Here is a 16,192-nt window from a genome sequence, read left to right on the forward strand (position 1 = left end):
TATACAATAATAGTAGTGTAGCAAAAGTCTATTTTACAGGTTTTCGTCAGAGCATTAATAGGGTGGATGTACATGGCGGTATATATGGGGTATATAGCGCATGAGTGTGAGTGAGAAGTTTGGCCGTGAGTTGGGGAGGATATGGAGGGAGCTTATGCCGATGCAGCATCATCCGCAGGGATATCTGCGGCCTCAGGAGGGTTGATGGAGAGCTTGCGCACCTCCCAGCCATCGGACTCCGCCCAGTCCTTCTTCTCACCGAGAAGGCAGACGGACCGGCGAGTACCGTCGACCAGGAAGGTCTGCGCAGCCTCGTTGACGTCCTTAGCGGTAACGTCCAGGACCTGTTCTCTCCAGCGTTGATCCATCTCGTGGGTGACACCACTCAGGAAGTATCTGGCTCCCTCCTCATCAACGCTGACAGGGGCATCGAGGCCTTGGAAGATACCCAACTTAGCCTCGTTGATTTCACGATCTGACCAGGCACGGTCTCGCGCGAAGATACCACTGTTCTGGAAAACCTTGAGAGTGTTGGTAGGGTTCGGGTCGCGGTAGCTGGTGAAAGCGAAGAATCCCTTGACCGGGCCGTTGCTTGCTCCCGCACCATAAGCGCCTCCCTTTTCTCTAATCTCAGGGTGGAGGTAATTGTGTGTCAAAAGCTGAGAAAGGACGCTCAGGGTGGCGCTAGAGGAATTTGTGAAGGGCACAGTCGGCAAAGCCAGACCGGAGTAGTAAACCTTGTAAGGAAGGTCATAGAACGCCTTTTTGGTAGCCGAGCTCGTGTCGAAACTTTGAGGCCGAGAAATTGGTGATGGGGTTTGGGGGAGCCCAGAAATCCACTTTTGTAGAGTAGATTCATTCTGGCTTGAACTACTCGGTTCGCAGACCAGGCGCACACGGAGACCAGATGATTTCGAGATGGCAAAGGATTGAATGAGGCAAAGTTTCTCAATCAATTCCGCTAGGCGTTCGGGAGAGGTCTCGGCATCTCGCAGAAGGTTCGCCGTAGCTTGCAGCTGTGCTAGACCCGAGGTCTGCTCTTGTGCCCAGAAGCTACGAGAAAGACCGGCAGCTGCCGCGTTTAGAGCATATCGGTGACCGGTTCCCGCAACAGCATCCAGCGCCCCATTGGTAGACAGCCGCAAAAGCTCCTGAATCATCGCCGGTGCGTAAGGGCTGGTGAAGTCGGTCTCAGTAACAAGAGCTGTCAGTATTTCCAGCATGTCGGGAATATTCTTGTCCACAGCAAAACCGGAAAACTGGAGACCTTCGTTGAAGTTACCCAGCTCCGTTGGCGACGAGGTATGGAAAGATGAGGTCGAGACACCACCAGTCTTGAGTTTGATCGAGTCTTCCCACTGCTCCATTGTCCTAGTTGGTGTTCCGAGCCGCATGATGGCGTCGTTGAAAAGTGGCAGGAGCAGGCGAAGCTCATCAGGAAGGTCGGCAAAGGCATTAACAGCTTGGAAGTAGGTTAGACCGTTGGTAGGGGCTTCGCGCCAGACCACATCTGTGCCTTCGACTTTGGATTCGCGGACCGGTTTGTACTCTTTTTGCCGTGAGATATCCTCGACTCGCAGGGAAGGCAAGCAGCTCAGGTCGGCATGCTGGGCCTTCTCTTGAACTTCGAGCAGCTGTAGCTCTGCCTTGGCAAGCTCAGTCACAGCTTTTTGCACAGATCCATGCTGTTGAGTCAATTGCTCGAACTTCTTCTCCTTGCGGACCATTTCCTTATCATCCAATTCTTTGTTAAAAGAAGGCGTACCGACCATAGTAAAAGTCAGGCAGTTGTCGTTGATAAGATACTTTTCCATCAGCGACTCCAAGTAACCTCCCTGTCCGTACCTGCTCTTGAAGCCGTTGATAACCTCGTTCCAAGCGAGCTCCTTCATGGGATCCGAGCCGTTGAACCATGAGGAGAGAGTTTTTTGGATAACTCCGAGGCCAAAGTTAGCCGTCTTATGACGGAGCGCAAGCTCCAGCTGGTGCAAGAATCCTTGAACCTTCTCGTCGTTGAAGCCCTTGGAGAGAGTCTCTTGAAGCACACGCTGGACTTCTTTCTTAACGGTAGGAGCTTGATCCTGGCTCACGCCAGTGACTCCAATTGAGAAGATCGGGACCTTGCCGGAGGTATCAAGTCCGGTGTTAGGAGTGAACGAGGAGCCTAGACCACTTTCAATCAGAGCCTTGTACATGGGAGATCCGTAACCGTCAAGCAAGAGAGATGAGAGTATTCCGGCCGAGAAGGTCTCGACAATATCCGTGGTATCTCCCATGTACCACGAAGTGGAGGTCTTGTATTGCTTGTCCTCGCTTGCGAAAGTGTCGACTGGCCCTGGGACAGTCACGTTGACGGGGCCGCGGAGATCGATGGGTAGCTTCACGGATGTATCGGCTGCTCCTTTCGAGAAACCGTCCAAGACACCACCAACCTGCTTGAGATGATCGGCTAACGGCATGTCGCCGTAAGTCATGATCTTAGCATTGCTGGGGTTATAGTTCTGCTTAGAGAAGTCGACCAACTGCTTGTGGGTCAAGTCCGTAATGTGTTGAGGGTCACCTCCGGAGTTGTTGATGGCAGGGAAAATGCTTTCCTGGAACCTAATCCAGTACAGGTAGTTCGCGTCAGACATCTGACCCTTCATTTCGTTATAGACGACACCCTTGAACAGAATGTCTTCCGGCTTGAGGTCGCCCTCCTTGGTCTCGATCGCGCGAGGATCTTCCGGTCCCAAGCGCCATCCCTCCTGCCTGAAGTCTTCCTCCTTGAGTAGAGGATGCATGGTGGCATCTAGGTAGACCGACAGGAGGTTCTGGAAGTCTTGCGCATTGGTTGTCGCAAACGGATACATCGTGTGGTCCGATGAAGTAAAGGCGTTCATGAAGTTAGAGAGGGAGCGCGGGAGCATCTTGAAAAACGGATCGCGAATGGGGTATCTGAAGAAATCCAACGTTAGCATTAGGTAGTTACTAGCACAAGTCGTGCTCAAGACAGAGTCGCCTACTTCTCACTACCGCAAAGAGTGGTATGCTCCAGAATGTGAGGCACACCCGTGGCATCCGGAGGGTTAGTCTTGAAGCCGATACCGAAAACATTGTTCTTGTCTTCCCTGGCGATATGGAGGTAATCCGCATGTGTCTTGTCATGTCTTAATCGGACAGCCGTGAGGTGTAGTTCCGGGACTTGTTTCTTCTCCTGAACAGTAAAACCATGAAGCTGGTCTCCAACTTCGGGCAAGCTCTCCAAACCAGATACTGTAGCGATCGTTCGGATCTGTGACCACCGCGGTAATGATGTAGCCGACTTGAGGAATCGACCGCATGGTTGGCGGAGAGCTGGCGCGCGCTGCTTCGCTAGCTGTAGGGATGAACGGAGCATATTGTCGAAGTGTGGTAGGAATAGATTGAGCTAAAGAAGTACGACTTTTAGATGGTCGATGCCGGGTTGAAGTTGGCACCGGTCCAGCCGGGACCAAGTAATAGAGCTAGGGCGCGTAGTCGGTTGCGCAAATGCAAGGCGATCAATAGTAATTTTGGATAAACGACGTCTTAAGTCTAAAAAGAGAGGCAAGAAGGATGCTACGGGAATCGAGCTGGCGTCGGCTGGGATGACAAACAGCACCGAGATGCCAAGACAATATTTCCGAATCTGGCTAGTGTTAGTCACCCCCTCCGACTTGCGAGATTGGATTCGATCTCTCCAACCAGCCCTCGACCGACTGTTCTTGACCCGTTGCTACTCACCAGTTGGTTTTGGTTCCGCCAGGCTTTTACGACTCTCTGCTGCCGCCCCCAGGATTCTCGTTGGCTTTGCAGAACTTGGTTGCTATAGGATCTGGAGACCCGGTTGCTCCGAGTTCTGCGAGCCTAGAAGTCCCTCAAGGTTCTCCGCTCATTGCGAGTGTGGATTTTAGGACTTGCCGGCTGATTACGTTGTGCCCTGACAACCATCAGAAGCCGCATCACTTGCACTACTCATTGTTTTGTTGAGTGGTCGACGTGGCTCTTTTATCCGGTCACACGTTAAACGCCTCACCACTTCGAAACCGATTCGTTTTCGCATTTTTCTCACCAAGGACCGACCACGCGACCTCCGCCGGACAGTCCGCATTCTACGCCACCCGGGCAATTCTATAAGGTGGACGGCCTAATCATGTCGACTACGGCCATGTCAAAGAAGAACAAGGGGAAGAAGGTCGCCGACCCGAACGAGACCTCGAAGCTTCTTGCCGCCAAGATTTCGCAGTTGGAGCAGGATGCTGCAGGAGAAAAGGACCAAGAACAGGAAATCGGTGCGTGCTCGACATAGAGTGTTCTACATGCGACAGCCGGGGAGGGGGCATTGCGTGGCAATACTTGCTAACAAGACGTGGATACAGAACGGGAAGTGAAGAAGGCGACTAGAGACCTTAACCAGCTCTTGACCAATATCGAATCCCCGATGACCCGTCTGGAAACCGTTCATAAAAAGTACACCGAACTGCTGGCCGACATGAAGAAACTAGACCGCGACTATGCCAAGAGTAAGAAGCGGGCGGATCAGCTGCAGAAGGATCAGGACAAGGGAAAATCGGAGTTGAATAAGACCGTTACCATGAAAGATAAGCTGGAAAAACTTTGCCGTGAATTAACTAAAGAAAACAAAAAGGTCAAGGTGGGTTTCACAACTACGGCTACTGCATTTAGCACCTGGGCTAATGTTCGATTTTTGGGAAACCAGGACGAGAACAAAAAGCTCGAGGAGAATGAGAAAAAAGCCCGTGCGATTGTCAATGAGCGACTCGACTCTCTTTTGTACGACATCCAAGATGTGATGGCAGCGAAGGGCAATCCCCGAAGCGAGAAAGTTGACATCGACCTCGACGAGGCGTAAGTTGTAGTCCCCCGGGGTCCAGTGCGCGTTGCCTGACATGTCATTGTAGTCTTCGAGCCAAGATTAAGACCATTGGTGAAAAGTTCGAGATGCGCGAGTTACACTACAAGTCGCTACTGCGCAGCAAGGATGCTGAGATCCAATGTCTCACCGCCAAATATGAAGAACAGAGACGCGCGGCGGAAAACGAGGCTGCTCGCTGTCGTGCGTTGAGCTCCCAGGTGTCTACATTCTCGCATACGGAGTCGGAACTGCGAAGCCAGCTGAATATCTATGTGGAGAAGTTCAAACAGGTATGGCTCTTTGGTTCTGTCCTGATGCTCGGTAGTAATAATGTTCCAGGTTGAGGATACTTTGAACAACAGTAACGAGCTGTTTTTGACCTTCCGCAAAGAGATGGAGGAGATGTCAAAGAAGACGAAAAGGCTGGAAAAGGAGAATCTCACCCTCACTCGCAAGCACGATCAGACAAACCGGAACATATTGGAAATGGCGGAAGAGCGCACGAGGAATCATGAGGAACTCGACAAGTGGCGGAAGAAGAGCCATCACCTGGAAGCGCTATGTCGACGAATGCAGGCCCAAGGTCGTGGTCAGGGCCTCGCTGTGGACCTGGACGGTGACGACGAAGGCACAGAGAGCGAGTACGAGGAGGACTACGAAGACGAAGAGGATGAAGAGGGGATCAGTGACGAAGAATACGAGCTCGATAGCGCCAACGGCGACCACCCCCTGCCTCAGCAGCAGGAGAAGCCTGTATTCGGGCCGCCACCGCCCCCAAATCTTCTGGAGGCGCGAGCCAATGGAAAGGCTGTCTTGAATGGATGCCACTAATGACTGGACAAGAAAAAGGAGGAAGCTTTGCCTGCCCTAGCAGTGTGTGAGTGGTACTTTGCAGTTAGCATTGGCAATTGGGCAGTGAGGGCTTAATCGGCCCAGTGAACAACCATGCCTGTCGACTCTGTTAACATAGTGCTCTTATTTTGGAATTTACCCGTCGCTATACGCAACCCTAGGTATCAATGCCGTCGTTTGGCGATGTTGTGCTTAGCCGACTCTTCCAATGTGGAGTGCCTTCCTAAGGGTTGCGCGCTACACATGCGCTCTGCTCTGTTCCTGCGAACCATCCTCGATTCTGCCGCATTATGATTTATGTACTTGTACATGCTATCTAGGTAAAGACACATAAGACATATGTGAACCATAGATTCGCTAAATATATACAATTATCTTATGCTTGTGAGCAACATCAGCTGTCTTGGCTGGGGAGTCTGATCACAGTTTGGCCGCAGGACCCGAGGCAAGAGCAGCCGTTCTCTTCAGCACATCGGCAGCCTGTGCAACCATCTCCTTCAACACTACCCCAGCAGGCTTGATCTCCGAGATAATACCTGAGACATCACCCATCAGGAACGGTAGATCAACGTCCTTCTCGTTATTGAAATCATGCTCCATCGGCACAATTCCCTGGGAAGTCAGTCGTGCAATCTCCTCAGGCTTCTTCTCCCACTCCTTGATATAGTCGTTCGGCAGCAATCGCAGCGGCCGGCCAGAGACAACAAGCGTCCTCTTAGTCTCTCCATACTGCGCGCCAACAACAGCCTGCTTGTGCAGCCTGCTCGCCCCGCTCTCCTCCGTCGCTAGGAACCTCGTGCCCACCCAGACACCAGACGCACCGAGCGTCAACGCCGCCGCCAAACTCCTCCCATCGTTCACACCACCAGCCGCGACAACCAGCGGCGTCTGCCCCGTCAACGGACTCTTATACTTCTGCACCGTATCAACGACCGCAGGGATGAGCACAGAGAAGGGGATATCCCCAGTATGCCCACCACCCTCACCTCCCTGCGCGCAGATAATATCCACACCAGCCTTGAGCGCCTTCTCCGCGTGTTTCGGCGCGCCAACCATATTCATGATGAGGATGTTTGCGTCATGAAGGCGCCTGATCACATGCGCCGGAGGTACACCAACCGCAGAAACGAATAGTTTCGTACCATGCGAGATGATAATGTCGATCAGTTCGTCAAGCTTCCCGCCAGTGTAGTCGTGGTTCGTTTTACGCGCGCTACCGCCGATCTGCGGGAGGGCGAGATCCACGCCAAAGGGGAGCGACTTGTCCTTTAGTAGAGCCTTGAGCTCCGTAAGCATCTCGTTCATCTGCTCCGGTGTGTAGCCCAGTCCGCCGATAACGCCGAGTCCACCGGCGTTGGAGACTGCGGCTGCGAGTTCCGCGCCGGAGGCCTTTGCCATGCCGGCTAGGAGGACAGGGCTTTGAATCTTGAGGAGCGTGGTGAGGGGCGTTGTGATTGACATTTTGGCGGGTTATTGGGTCTTTAGGATGTTAGTGCTTGGTCGATTGGGAGTCTGATAGGTACCTAGACGTACCTTTGTTTTCGATTCCTTGGCTTGATTGTACTACCTCGTAGAGCCCCTAGGAAAACGGAGTCGAAAGTGGGTGAATGAGGTTAAACGAAGAACGGACAGAGAATTCTAATCAAAGCTGAGATAAATACAAAAGAAGGAGATTCGCCGCGGTATATGATCGGCTATTCTGCTGACTCGGCGCAGATGAATAGTTACTCCGTAAAGGAAGAGGGAGCAGCAGCAGCAGGAAATGCGGGGAAACGGACCGAGGCTCATCCCCATTTCCCCCCTGTTGTTTTGGCCCCCATCTTTAGTTTTGCGTAGCTCTCACCTCGCGGTTTGGCTATGCCGATTAATTGTTGATCTCGAGGGCTATCATTTCTATAGCATACGGATGCTTAGTACTTTAATTCCTCGCATGGGCCTAGAACATTGACCATTTCGCTGTTGAATGGCGCATCGAGCTGCGCTGCCCCTGTCACATGAAGTATACTGTACCGTACGCGAACTGCCATTAGGCCAGCCTACGGATTGCATAGATTCACGTTTGGCTTGTTCCGTGAACAAGTGTCTTGGTGCTTGCACGGCGTAGGGACTGGGCTTGTTGTGGAGCTCCCGGATTGGGGGCTGAACTGGATGTATTTGGGTGTGCTTTCGATGATTGACATAAGATCAACAAAGGGTATCAATTCTAGCAAGAATACAAATGGGTATCTGAACAATGATAGGTTCGCCCGGTTCATACTGAACAGTATTATATCGTCAAAGACTCAAGCAGGCTTGCCGCTACCACCAATGGTCGCCTGCAGAATAGTCATACCGCGACGCCCCTGGTCCCTAACATAAGTGTAGGGAAACAAGCATTGACACTCCCAAGCCCGCTAGCGACAGAACATCGCTCTTGCTGGCTGATGCCATCTGAGATTTGGCTATCATCGCATCCATCTCCGAGACGGAGGGAATATGTGTTTTGGTTCTAGTAGCAATTATTTAAACCTGTTTAAACAATCCAACAACCGAAGACTGAACTTACTCTTCTGAATCAGGTTGGCTCTCTGTAGCTGCCATGGCTACCTTAGATTCAGATTTGGAGTCATCGTCATCCGCGTTCTCAACCGTCGCAGCCATTGTAGGCGCATCAGGAGTGTTGGCATTATTCGCAGGTAGAGAATCATAATGAATTGGGCCTGGTGGAGGTTGATAACTGCCTATGGCCTCTTCTGGGGCAAATGCGAGGGATCCCGGCAAACTGCGAACGAATACGTTCTGGTGGAAGCTCCGTAGCAGCGAATTAAAGACAGATGCTGAGGCGACGGTGCATAACAAGCTGAGGATGAATAAGGTGCCCAATAGAGGTGATAAAAAGAACTTAGTCTTCATTATGAAGCCGTGGCAGGAAGTACTATTGGTCTGACCCTAGGTAGTTGATCCTTGTACTGGACCGTCAGTCGAAAGCAGGAGCTAAAACTTGACTATGATAGAGCTCTCGCAGGAGGCGTAACTCGAACTTATGAGGAACTCATAGCCCAAATTCTTTGACATGGCCTGGGTTAGTCTGCTTGTCCAGAATGAAGGTCAAATGCATGCTTTCAATGGGATATAGCTCCGGTCATTCTCACTGCGGCTCCTGAATTCGCGAGCACCGTGAGAAATGCCAGGTAATATAGGAAAAGCACCCGCCAATAGAGTATCTTCATATCATCATTCTTGCTGATGTCGATTCGAAGACTCATTGGATATTTGTTGCATCGGAATGCGGGTAAGGTTCGAGAACCTTACGAGGGGCGAGGAAGGGATGGTATCGATGAACACCTGTCACCTGGACTTCCAAGATGAGCACTGCTGATTCGAGGGGTACTATTTCCACTTCTATGAAAGTGAGGCTCCTCTGCCGGCGAACCTTGCTTGTAGCGTATCGATTGTGATTCAGGTGCCGCCGTGTTGATCATGTCTACCAATGGCCAACGCCTAGTTCGCGCGGCATTATCCGCTCAAGAATGCGCATAGGAACTGCATGTCTAATTCTCCATCTTGTGGAAACAAGCCCTACCTATCGTGCTTCAGGTCGAGGCGAGGAGAATCAATGGATGCCTGGACTCTGCTAATGAGGGGATCATTGATCTTGGGATGGCCTCTTGATGATTAGTATGTCCTTCAGGCACTGAGTTTGGGGTATGCGGTATACAGTTCAAAGAGCACCTGAATGTTGCTCAAGAAAAGCTCCGGATTGCCTAGATGTAGTTCTAGGTGTTTCAATATTCCCATTGCAGGCCGCATAACTTAAAAACGCTACTCCGTTCCTGCGAGTTTTTTGAAGAGTGATAAAAAAGTAGCCCACACGGTATATCGTATATACATCAATGGACTCTTGCTCCACTGAATACATGTGTCGTCTGGTGCTGACGAGGTGGTTGGGATGAGAGATGAGGAGAACCCAAAGCGGAAACATGGCAGAACGCCAAAAGACGCGTCTTCGCGTCCCCGCCGATTTCAAAGTCCCAATCTCAAAGTCCGCAACTATCAGTCAACGAACAACCAAACGCTAAGGCTGATCATACTAACGAACGCCGCTTGATGCCGTCACTATATTTGTGAGAATTCTACCTAAGATAATGGCTGCTAATGCTGCAGAGGAGTTCTTGCGGCCCCCGAGGTTCGTCTCCGCATCCCAAGCTCGCGCCGTACTTCACTAACAGACGGCTCATGATAGCACGCAAGAATACGAGCCTGTGCAACGAAATGGTTCAGTATACAACCCCCTAGATACATTCCGACTCCCGCCCGGCCAGGAGCGACAATATCAGCAACAGTATGGAGATATGTACTTTTTGCGGCTCGCGAAGCTGAAACCAGCGGTTGAGGCAGTTGCGGTCGAAGCCTGGGAAGGGTTCAGTGTATGGAATCTATTACCTGGGGATATTTGCTGTCAATTCCGCCGTGCTGACAATCTGCGACACTCTAGATTGCCGGAGAGCGTGCCCGCCGCGTGGAGCGAGTACTCGACGTCCGACAGGGAGAGCTTTGCTGGGTTGCGGGCACAATATACATGGAGATGCCATTGAAGCCGAACATTCTGGATGACCTTACGAAAGATGCAAGTTGTCCGACCAATTCCATAAAGCTGGTCTAACTCGTAGCAGAACTTTACATCTGCCCCGCCTCCTCGACGAACCTACCAAGACCCCTCACACCCAGAGTTAACGGAGATCATGCTGGAAGACGAGTCTGGACGACTGCGCTTAACAGGGAGCAAGCTTCGATCAGTTCAGTTGGCGACGGGAGTCATCATTGCCGTGCTTGGAACGGAGAATGCGAACGGAGACTTCGAAGCGATTGATATCAAAGTTCCTGATCTTGCCAAACAACCGCGCCGGTGGGAGAGAGACGGACCGAAAGCACCCAAGGAGCCGAGAAAGGGGAAAATTGCCATGGTCAGCGGCCTTGGAATCACGGGGACATCGAGCGATACCCTCGCCCTTGAGCTCTTGACGGACTATCTTCTGGGCTACACAGGGTCGTCGAAAAACGAAGACGGGTATTTGCCTGAAGCTAGTGAAATTACCAGATTGGTCATTGCTGGAAACTCACTCGGGGCGAGTACCATTGAGGCAGCCCCAGCAGCAGATGGACCAAAAGGAAAAAAGATTGCACAGCAGAAAAAGTACGGATATGACGCCTCGGCGTATAACGCGTCGCCGATCACACAATTAGATTCCTTCCTCGCGGAGCTCCTACCCAGCATACCGGTGACCATCATGCCGGGCGAAAGCGACCCGGCAAATTTTGCACTTCCCCAACAGCCGATTCACCGCGCAATGTTCCCTCGTTCAAGGGCATACTGTGCCGCACCATCAAGCGGCGAAGAACAACCCGAACCCGGCTGGTTCGACAGCGTGACGAATCCGTGGGAAGGAGACGTGGAGGGATGGCGACTCTGGGGCAGCAGCGGTCAGAACGTGGATGATGTTCTCCGCTATCTGGATTTTGCCGATGAAGATGGCAATGTTGACACTGACGGGGATGTGGAGGCTAGGATACGCATTATGGAGGCCATGCTGCGGTGGAGGTGTGGGGTTCCTACGGCCCCAGATACGATATGTATGTTCTTCTCTTTACTTTCATTGCACCTTGACCCTGAGACTGACGTGTTACTAGGGTCTTATCCATTTCAAACACACGATCCTTTTGTCATGGAATCCTGCCCGCACCTCTTCTTCGCGGGCAACCAGTCCCGTTTCAGGACTGCTGTTGTGGAGGGAGACACACCTCTGAAACTGAATGGCGAAGACATAGAAATGGGCGGGACGGAACACGAACCTACCCCTACTGTTCGACTTATCTCACTCCCCAAGTTCCGAGAAACGGGCGAGCTTATCCTGGTGGATACTGAAACCTTGGAGGTGGAAGTCGTCAAGTTTGGCGCATTTGCGGGGAAGGAAGATAAGCTATGATATGCATCAGTAGTATATAGTAAAAAAATAATATATGAACAATGTCTCTGTATCAAGACTCATTGCATTGTTGAATAAACTGGGAGATCTCTCACCTATGCACAATGCCAAGACCACAAAAATATCCAATTCTCCCTCGTCTCACCACCTACAAACAACCATCAGTTAAGAACCAGTTTAAACTACTTAGAAGCGACATGCTCTTAAACGCAATAACAGGTCCGTCAATCCTCCATGCATACTAAAACAACAGACTAACCCCACTACCAGCAATCTCCACCCCCAAAGTCCTGCTAGTGCCATACTCAAAATGGCACGTCCCGCGGTATCACGAATGGATGAAGGACGAGGTATGAGCCTCAACTTCCTCACAAATTGCTCATCTATCCATTCATTATAAACGAGTCTGATGCATTGAGCTAGGAAATCCAACAAGCAACAGCCTCAGAGCCCCTCTCCCTCCCAGAAGAATACGCCATGCAACAGTCCTGGCGCAACGACGCTGATAAACTCACGTTTATCGTTTGTGTCCCAATTGACCGGGAGAGAAAATTAAGAGATGAAGATGATGCACCTTCCCGTATGATCGGAGACATTAATCTCTTTCTCCGCGTGGAGGAGGACGAAGATGAGCAGGGGAATCCGGCCCCTCCACAGATCATCGGCGAGATTGAACTTATGATTGCGGAGAAGAAAGATCAAGGGAAAGGATATGGGAAGGCTGCGCTCCTGGCGTTTCTGAGGTATGTTCTTGGGCGCGAGAAGGAGGTCTTAAGTGAGTTTGTGAAGGGTGATGAGGAAGCGAAGAGGATTTTAGGTGCAGCGATCAAGGCAGAGGAGTTGAAGTTCGCGGCGTTGAGTGTCAAGATTGGTCAAGTGAATGAGCGGAGTCTGAAGCTTTTTGAGGGCTTGAGGTTTGAGAAGGTCGGAGATGCGCCGAATTACTTTGGGGAGTGGGAATTGAGGAGGACCGGGCCGGATCTGGATCTGGGATGTCGCGACTTGGGCGTTGGGGGGTATAGGGAGCTTGTTTATGAGCGGACGGAATAGGGTGAGCATTATTGTATAGGGCTTCTACGGGTCTCCTGATACTTAACTTAGAGAAAGAGTTACAATCATGCCCATTGTCCCTTTCCAAGTTGCCACAGGCCATACTCTAATTAAGAAACCTAATCAATGCAACCAGTCGCATTCAGAATGGCTCTGATATCAAATATAATTAGCCGTACTCTCCCGGCGGTACATACGCCAAATACCGTCCTCCCCTTGCTCCAAAACTCAAGTCATTCCAATACAAGTCCCCAGCCCAGCCCAGCTCTCACTACTCCTCATACTCCCCAAAATCCGCATGCGCCTTACTATCACACCTCTCAACCCTCTCAATATACCCATTCTCACACTCATACGAGCAAGGCACCCACTCCTCATCATTACACTTCCAGCAAACGCCCTCGACTTCCTCATCACCCTCCATGCACACATCACACATCTTCAGCCCGTTGTTTATGCACTCGCAGCCTGGGCACACTTCGTACCAGGATCGGGAGATCCCGGCGAGACCGCGCTCGGGCTCACCGCAGGAACGGCAGAGGGGGGTTTCGTACATTGTTGAGCTTGCGGGAGATAATAGATTGGGTTGGATTGGAAGGAAACGGCTCAGCTGATTGTGATTATGGTTAGTTCTGGGTTCTTAAAGAAAGACGGAAGAACAAAGGGGCTATACCTCAATAGAGGAGTGTGTAGGATGTTTGTACTGACGCCGAAGATCTTGAGCGTTCGGGGCGTCAATAGAGCATGAGCACCAGGAAGGTTGGGCTGAAGAGCCCATTAAATAGACAGACCAGTATCTTAGGCGCTACGCCGAAACAAATCAGGAATCAACGAGGCTATGGCCATGGTCGAAAAGATAGATTAGGCGCGTCTATTGATACGGTTGGCGGCAAGGCTGATGTTCAGCCTTGTCTTGGTGTACCTATTTTCGTCACCCTCTTGCAATCAGCCATATCAAACCGCAGAGGGAGAGATAAGGAACATGTCCTAGAGACGTACCTGGGGTCATTTAACCGAATGCTCTAAGACTTTTCTAAGCGGCCAATGGCCGCTTGAAGGCCTCAGGCTAGCGTTGCTGGCGTCTCTTTCAGTATACTTATTCTAAAATACCTCAAGTGATCCTAAACTAACAGTAAGGTAACGGCGAATCAGGCTCTCTAGTATAGTAGCAACAAAGGAATAATCTAGCCAGTAGAAATGGTCTATAGATCCTAGAAGGCCTTTATAATACCCAAAACCCTAGTAATCTGATAGACGCAAGGAGAGCGGGCCTGAGGTCTTTAAGGATCTGGCATTTCTACTAGCTAGATTAGAGCTACTTATCCCTTTGTTTCTACTACTATACTAGAGAGCTTGATTCGCCGTTGCCTTACTGTTGGGTTTGCGCTTGAGTGTGCATGGAAGATAGATGTGGATTGATCACAGCAATATATACATTGAACAGACTGACCAAGGCCAGTGGTTGCTAACTGCCTATTCCACCCAAGAATTGCCAAAGGTCGAAGCGTCTATAGTCGAAACCACAAATCCTCCTAGTGACCACCCATTTAACCGCTGAAGAGCTCAGGACCAGGCATGGGGTACGATGTCGGGTTCGAGTAAATGTCGAAGATGATACCATCGTCAGTGGAAGTGTACAGCTCGGTGCCAAGGGTACCAGTGGGGTTGGCAGAGCCGCTGCCGCTGATCTCGAGGTTAAGGCACTGGGGGTAGGCCTGGGCGCCGTTCTCCTGGCCCGCGGAGTGGAGGGCAATGATCTCGTGACGGAGAACGTAGTTGCCGGGGGCGAGGGAAGTGGGGATGGTCACGGAGGTGGTGTAGTCATTCTCGATGAGTTCGTCCGTGATCCAGGTGTTGCTGGAAGCATCGGTGATAGCGTCGGCCTGGATCTTAACCCACTTGAGGGTGGTCTTGTCGGCCGAGGAGCAGTCGCCGTCGCACTTGGCGAGGTAGTTAATGATGGGACCTTTATATTGTTAGTAGGGCACATATAAGAGTAGAACCAATGAACTAACCCTTGTGAGACTCGGGCCAAGTGTTCCAGGTAACATCGATGCTGCTACCGGCGGTCACGGGAGCAGAGAGGTCGGCAGGGGCAGCACCCTTGTGGCAAATGATATCGGCACTACCGAAAGAATCGGGAGCAACGAAGCCATTGTCGGTAACTGTCGTGCTCCATCCATAGTTCTGCGGATACGAGGGGTTGTAGTAGTAGTTATCAGCGAGCCATCCACCGTATTCTTTCCCGTCGATGGTCATCTTCGTGACATAGCCGTGGCCCGCAACGAGGCCGGCAGAAGCGAGGAGACCCGCGAGGGTAGCAATCTTGGACATGGCCATGGTCAAAGTAGGTAAGGATATCAAATCCGAATGAATGAAAGAAAATCTGCCAGAGGTGTTTGAATGAGAGGAAGGAATGAAGAGTGTGATGATAACCACAACAACCGGGGTATCTCTGCCCTCTTATATAGTTCTCTGGCAAGGAGTGTTCTCCTTTCCGCACTCAATACGGAACAGCCGAGTATCCATATTGCCCTAGATTGCAGGGGCCGTGCCTGAGCTGTCACAGACTGACAGGTCAAGAGCAAAAGAGGCAGTGAGATTAGCCGCGCCCGACAGGGGTCGGTATCACCAGATCCGCTTCCTCAGCATAAAGGCGGGGATGCAATATGTTTGAGTTTTGGCGTCCACCGTCCACATTCAACCCAAGACGGTTGTTGATACAAACCAAGGCAGCGTCATTCGTCGTGAGATGCGGCTCAGTGACCCAAGTTTATCAGGGTATGCTCTGTTACCTCCTCGGCAGAAGTGATGAGACAGAAGCCGACGACGGCAGTCCAGAGCGCTCCCGTCAAACGACCTGTTTCATAGCACTCTGTAAAAGAACGTCTCCGAGTAAGTATAGCCCACAGCATATGCTTTCAGGGTCTTGGCGGGTTGACCCATAACCGCAAGCCACACTCCACAGTTGAATCTGGCCAGGTTCGCCAGGCACTGGCCGATGCTACCATGTATAGCCTTGATTACAAAAGGGTCAGTCATAAGGCGAAAAGGGAATGACGATCTTCAAGTCCAGGCGGTTTGACGGCCCGAGGGCGCTGAGCTGGCCAACAAGAGCTGGATAGGGAAGGTGGAAATTGCAACCCTGAAACGGATCCATAACATCCCTAAGGGCCTGAGTCCCTGGCAGGTGGAGGGAGACGGAGCGAAGCGTGTTCCATGACAGCACCGTGCCGTGCCATGAAGAGCAATGATGCGCGGTTCTAGAATGGCGGTGTCCTGATTCGTGGATCCCGGAGCTGCCAGAGCCTGACAATGATATTATTGAACGCCCTCTTGGCTTTTCAGAATTGATTGACTTCTCCGTATGACCATGGTCGCTACCCCGGATTTCCGAGATTTAGCCCGGTCCTGCAGAAGCAAGGTTAACAGGGTGCGGAGGGGACTAGCG

General features: G+C 51.4%; 8 protein-coding genes across 8 annotated transcripts; 3 read left to right on the forward strand and 5 right to left on the reverse strand.

The window, feature by feature from the left end:
• Positions 1 to 13: 13 nt before the first annotated feature.
• cym1 (pitrilysin family metalloprotease cym1) lies at positions 14 to 3,714 on the reverse strand. The gene is made up of 2 exons (XM_073732783.1): positions 3,006 to 3,714; positions 14 to 2,937 (listed from the first exon to the last, which is right to left on the reverse strand). The coding sequence occupies exons 1-2, from the start codon at positions 3,377 to 3,379 to the stop codon at positions 153 to 155; spliced, it is 3,159 nt and encodes a 1,052-aa protein (XP_073589686.1). The 5' UTR covers positions 3,380 to 3,714; the 3' UTR covers positions 14 to 152.
• A 439-nt stretch (positions 3,715 to 4,153) lies between these two features.
• Positions 4,154 to 5,707, forward strand: BDW74DRAFT_172418 (taxilin; the record flags this gene model as incomplete). Its single annotated transcript, XM_073727530.1, has 4 exons — positions 4,154 to 4,292; positions 4,380 to 4,869; positions 4,923 to 5,166; positions 5,216 to 5,707. 4 exons carry the CDS (start codon positions 4,154 to 4,156, stop codon positions 5,705 to 5,707), a joined length of 1,365 nt encoding a protein of 454 aa, XP_073589687.1.
• Positions 5,708 to 5,928: 221 nt separating this feature from the next.
• Positions 5,929 to 7,417, reverse strand: BDW74DRAFT_4332 (NAD(P)H-dependent flavin oxidoreductase). Its single transcript, XM_073732777.1, has one exon. It carries the CDS (start codon positions 7,187 to 7,189, stop codon positions 6,149 to 6,151), a length of 1,041 nt encoding a protein of 346 aa, XP_073589688.1. The 5' UTR covers positions 7,190 to 7,417; the 3' UTR covers positions 5,929 to 6,148.
• Positions 7,418 to 8,269: 852 nt separating this feature from the next.
• BDW74DRAFT_172420 (uncharacterized protein) lies at positions 8,270 to 8,620 on the reverse strand (the record flags this gene model as incomplete). The annotated part of the gene is made up of 1 exon (XM_073727531.1): positions 8,270 to 8,620. The coding sequence occupies one exon, from the start codon at positions 8,618 to 8,620 to the stop codon at positions 8,270 to 8,272; it is 351 nt and encodes a 116-aa protein (XP_073589689.1).
• A 1,156-nt stretch (positions 8,621 to 9,776) lies between these two features.
• On the forward strand, positions 9,777 to 11,692 carry BDW74DRAFT_142154 (DNA-directed DNA polymerase delta subunit POL31; the record flags this gene model as incomplete). The annotated part of the gene is made up of 5 exons (XM_073722686.1): positions 9,777 to 9,893; positions 9,951 to 10,134; positions 10,203 to 10,334; positions 10,381 to 11,338; positions 11,396 to 11,692. Exons 1-5 carry the CDS (start codon positions 9,853 to 9,855, stop codon positions 11,689 to 11,691), a joined length of 1,611 nt encoding a protein of 536 aa, XP_073589690.1. The 5' UTR covers positions 9,777 to 9,852.
• A 164-nt stretch (positions 11,693 to 11,856) lies between these two features.
• Positions 11,857 to 12,767, forward strand: BDW74DRAFT_142155 (uncharacterized protein). Its single transcript, XM_073722687.1, has 3 exons — positions 11,857 to 11,910; positions 11,962 to 12,041; positions 12,115 to 12,767. Exons 1-3 carry the CDS (start codon positions 11,889 to 11,891, stop codon positions 12,739 to 12,741), a joined length of 729 nt encoding a protein of 242 aa, XP_073589691.1. The 5' UTR covers positions 11,857 to 11,888; the 3' UTR covers positions 12,742 to 12,767.
• A 66-nt stretch (positions 12,768 to 12,833) lies between these two features.
• Positions 12,834 to 13,584, reverse strand: BDW74DRAFT_4376 (uncharacterized protein). Its single transcript, XM_073732794.1, has 2 exons — positions 13,415 to 13,584; positions 12,834 to 13,351 (listed from the first exon to the last, which is right to left on the reverse strand). Exons 1-2 carry the CDS (start codon positions 13,517 to 13,519, stop codon positions 13,013 to 13,015), a joined length of 444 nt encoding a protein of 147 aa, XP_073589692.1. The 5' UTR covers positions 13,520 to 13,584; the 3' UTR covers positions 12,834 to 13,012.
• A 704-nt stretch (positions 13,585 to 14,288) lies between these two features.
• Positions 14,289 to 15,081, reverse strand: BDW74DRAFT_164666 (lytic polysaccharide monooxygenase auxiliary activity family 9 protein; the record flags this gene model as incomplete). Its single annotated transcript, XM_073726295.1, has 2 exons — positions 14,289 to 14,707; positions 14,757 to 15,081. 2 exons carry the CDS (start codon positions 15,079 to 15,081, stop codon positions 14,289 to 14,291), a joined length of 744 nt encoding a protein of 247 aa, XP_073589693.1.
• Positions 15,082 to 16,192: the final 1,111 nt, after the last annotated feature.

The sequence above is a fragment of the Aspergillus multicolor genome (genome assembly GCF_047715735.1).
Source record: "Aspergillus multicolor strain CBS 133.54 unplaced genomic scaffold BDW74scaffold_1, whole genome shotgun sequence".
Taxonomy (NCBI): Eukaryota; Fungi; Ascomycota; class Eurotiomycetes; order Eurotiales; family Aspergillaceae; genus Aspergillus; species Aspergillus multicolor.

Excerpts from the sequence above, each read along its gene's own strand:
- cym1 (XM_073732783.1), bottom strand. The coding sequence starts at position 3,379 with ATGCTCCGTTCATCCCTACAGCTAGCGAAGCAGCGCGCGCCAGCTCTC. Across the intron at positions 2,938-3,005 it reads ACTCTTTGCGGTAGTGAGAA|ATACCCCATTCGCGATCCGT; the intron begins GTAGGCGACTCT and ends GGATTTCTTCAG.
- BDW74DRAFT_4332 (XM_073732777.1), bottom strand. The coding sequence starts at position 7,189 with ATGTCAATCACAACGCCCCTCACCACGCTCCTCAAGATTCAAAGCCCT.
- BDW74DRAFT_142155 (XM_073722687.1), top strand. The coding sequence starts at position 11,889 with ATGCTCTTAAACGCAATAACAG. Across the intron at positions 11,911-11,961 it reads GCTCTTAAACGCAATAACAG|CAATCTCCACCCCCAAAGTC; the intron begins GTCCGTCAATCC and ends CCCCACTACCAG. Across the intron at positions 12,042-12,114 it reads ACGAATGGATGAAGGACGAG|GAAATCCAACAAGCAACAGC; the intron begins GTATGAGCCTCA and ends GCATTGAGCTAG.
- BDW74DRAFT_4376 (XM_073732794.1), bottom strand. The coding sequence starts at position 13,519 with ATGGGCTCTTCAGCCCAACCTTCCTGGTGCTCATGCTCTATTGACGCC. Across the intron at positions 13,352-13,414 it reads CTACACACTCCTCTATTGAG|CTGAGCCGTTTCCTTCCAAT; the intron begins GTATAGCCCCTT and ends AATCACAATCAG.